Below are 2,259 nucleotides of genomic sequence, written 5' to 3'. Positions count from 1 at the left end.
AAACTATATGTTTGGAAAGTGGTCAGGGAATGCTTATGGCAGCACTGTGTGTGTTCCACACCCAGAGGCCAAGAGAAAGGCCTTTTCTCCTCCTTCTTGTCACCTCCTTCTTGTCACCTGCATTTATTCTGGTAATGATTTACTCTGGGCAAAGTATGCTGCTTATAACTTAACAAATATAAAAGACTAATCTCACAAATTTACAAAGATAACGGGGGGCAGCTGGATTTGATGTGGCCATGACTACAAAGTTAAATGCGTTTTCAGGGTCTAAGGTTTGAAGATCATGCTCCTAAGCCATTTGGCTCTCCATTGCACTTAACAGTTTCTGCTGCTGAGGCAATTTAGAAAGTAGCACTGGTAGAGATGCAGTTATCGTGACAGATCTTCTTATTCTGACTTTCTTAGTTTTTACTTATGTATTGCAACCTCTTCTTTCTTTCTCCTGTTTCCTCCTTTCTGACTTCTCTCTGATGTTTTTCTTTTTCCTTCCCATCTTTCCTGCTTTGCCTGTGTGCATAGGATGGAGTTCAAGATCTCCCGCAGTGGAGGAAGAAGCTGCTCTTCCCTGTGGTGCTAAAAGGAGTTAATCTAAAAGAGGCTTCCAAGCATGTTCATGCAACAGCATGTTGGTGATAAACAGGCTGCTGGTGTGGTCAAAGTTTGTCTCCCTGCTAGTAAGGTAGGAGAGTGAGAAGTATAAATTCTGCAGGTTGGCTTGGTGCTGAACTACCTGTCCATGAGTTTTGTTATATAAATACACAGTGCGTGTTGCCTCTTTGCTTTCCAGCTGCCTTACAAGCACTGAAGAGAAAAAAGAGATACGAGAAACAGTTGAGTCAAATTGATGGAACACTTTCGACCATTGAGTTCCAGAGAGAGGCGCTGGAAAACTCCCACACCAACACAGAAGTGCTCAAGAATATGGGTTATGCTGCACAAGCTATGAAAAAAGTGCATGAAAATATGTAAGTGCTTTCTAATAGCTTTCAAGCTGAGCTTACTAACCGCTTTCCAGCTACTTCATCGCTACAGTCTGTTGTATCAAGTCAGGCAGTTTTTACTTCATTTTGGGTTCAGGCATTTAATGCCAGGAATGCTATTGATGCTGTAATGTTATATTTGGCAGAAAAATTGCTTTTCTTAACAGCAAGTGTAGAAGGAAGTCCAGGAAGAGAGGGCCATGTGGTACCTGTTTTTTTTTTTTAAGTTTACTTTGGCAGTAGAGACTGGCCTCTGCCCTTGGTGCTTCCAGAAGAAACCTTAGTTGAAGAAACTAAGTGGACTCTTTTCTTTAAAGTCCATAAGCTGGACAGTATGATTCAAAGTACTAATTAGGCCTGAATAAAAGAAAGGGTAATTTTTTGGTGCATGTGTAGTTTTATGTGTCCAATATTGTTTCATGAGGCGTTTTCCTGCCTGAGTAAACAGAGTTAAATCAGAAAGGTTGTTCTGGGAGAAGTAAACAGGAAATGAAACAATAATAAAATTAACAATAAGGGGAAGCTTGTAAATAGGGTTAAATTCTCCCAGTTCTGGTAAAAGTTTAACATCAAAAAAGATCCATCTATAAAGATGCTGACCTGAGGAAGGAGATGGGATCTGCCCAGGCAATGTGACTGGCAGACATACAAGAAATGCAGAGAAGGGAGAGACACACAGACTGCCACAGTTTGACTTCTGCTACAATCCCAAGCTGGAAGCAGTTGGACCGGGTAAAACACACAGAAGCTTGCCAGGAAATGTTAAGGTGTAGGTGAGGGAAATTATTCCCTGTGAGTTCTGCTGTTTTTACAGCCATGGGCATAAAAAGAAAAGAGGGTCTGTTCAAGTTTTGCTGAGTCTCTTCTGTAGGATTTGAATGATGTATCTTTCAAAATGTTTCCATGTTATCTTGCCAGGGACTTGAACAAAATTGATGATTTGATGCAAGACATCACTGAACAACAAGATGTTGCCCAGGAAATTTCAGACGCTATCTCAAACCGAGCTGCATTTGGTGATGAATTTGATGAGGTTAGTACTTCAGTAAAGCCTGTGAGTTTTAGCTGTTAAATGACTCCATAGTTATTTTGTTGCGTGGTGGCTTGTTCCAGTGGATTGTTTCTCAAAATGTGTAGATGTGAAATTCCGTGGTTCTAGCTTACCCTGTTTAGGACAGTTTAATAATTTTTTATATATATACACACACACCTCTCTCTAAAATAAATACAATTAATAATTTATATGATATAATAAAAATCTATACATGTAAAATAT

The 2,259-nt window shown here is 39.7% G+C and overlaps 1 protein-coding gene across 1 annotated transcript; it reads left to right on the top strand.

Annotated features, from left to right (window-relative positions):
- Nucleotides 1-790: 790 nt before the first annotated feature.
- Nucleotides 791-2,016, top strand: LOC104496638 (charged multivesicular body protein 4c-like; the record flags this gene model as incomplete). The annotated part of the gene is made up of 2 exons (XM_010139791.1): nt 791-968; nt 1,902-2,016. Coding segments are annotated over 2 exons (293 nt in total), but the record flags the coding sequence as incomplete, so codon positions are not given.
- Nucleotides 2,017-2,259: the final 243 nt, after the last annotated feature.

The sequence above is a fragment of the Buceros rhinoceros genome, unplaced genomic scaffold (assembly GCF_000710305.1).
Source record: "Buceros rhinoceros silvestris isolate BGI_N320 unplaced genomic scaffold, ASM71030v1 scaffold47500, whole genome shotgun sequence".
In the NCBI taxonomy this organism is placed as follows: Eukaryota; Metazoa; Chordata; class Aves; order Bucerotiformes; family Bucerotidae; genus Buceros; species Buceros rhinoceros.
Note: the sequence above shows the minus strand (reverse complement) of the source record. Positions and strands in the feature narration are given on the sequence as shown.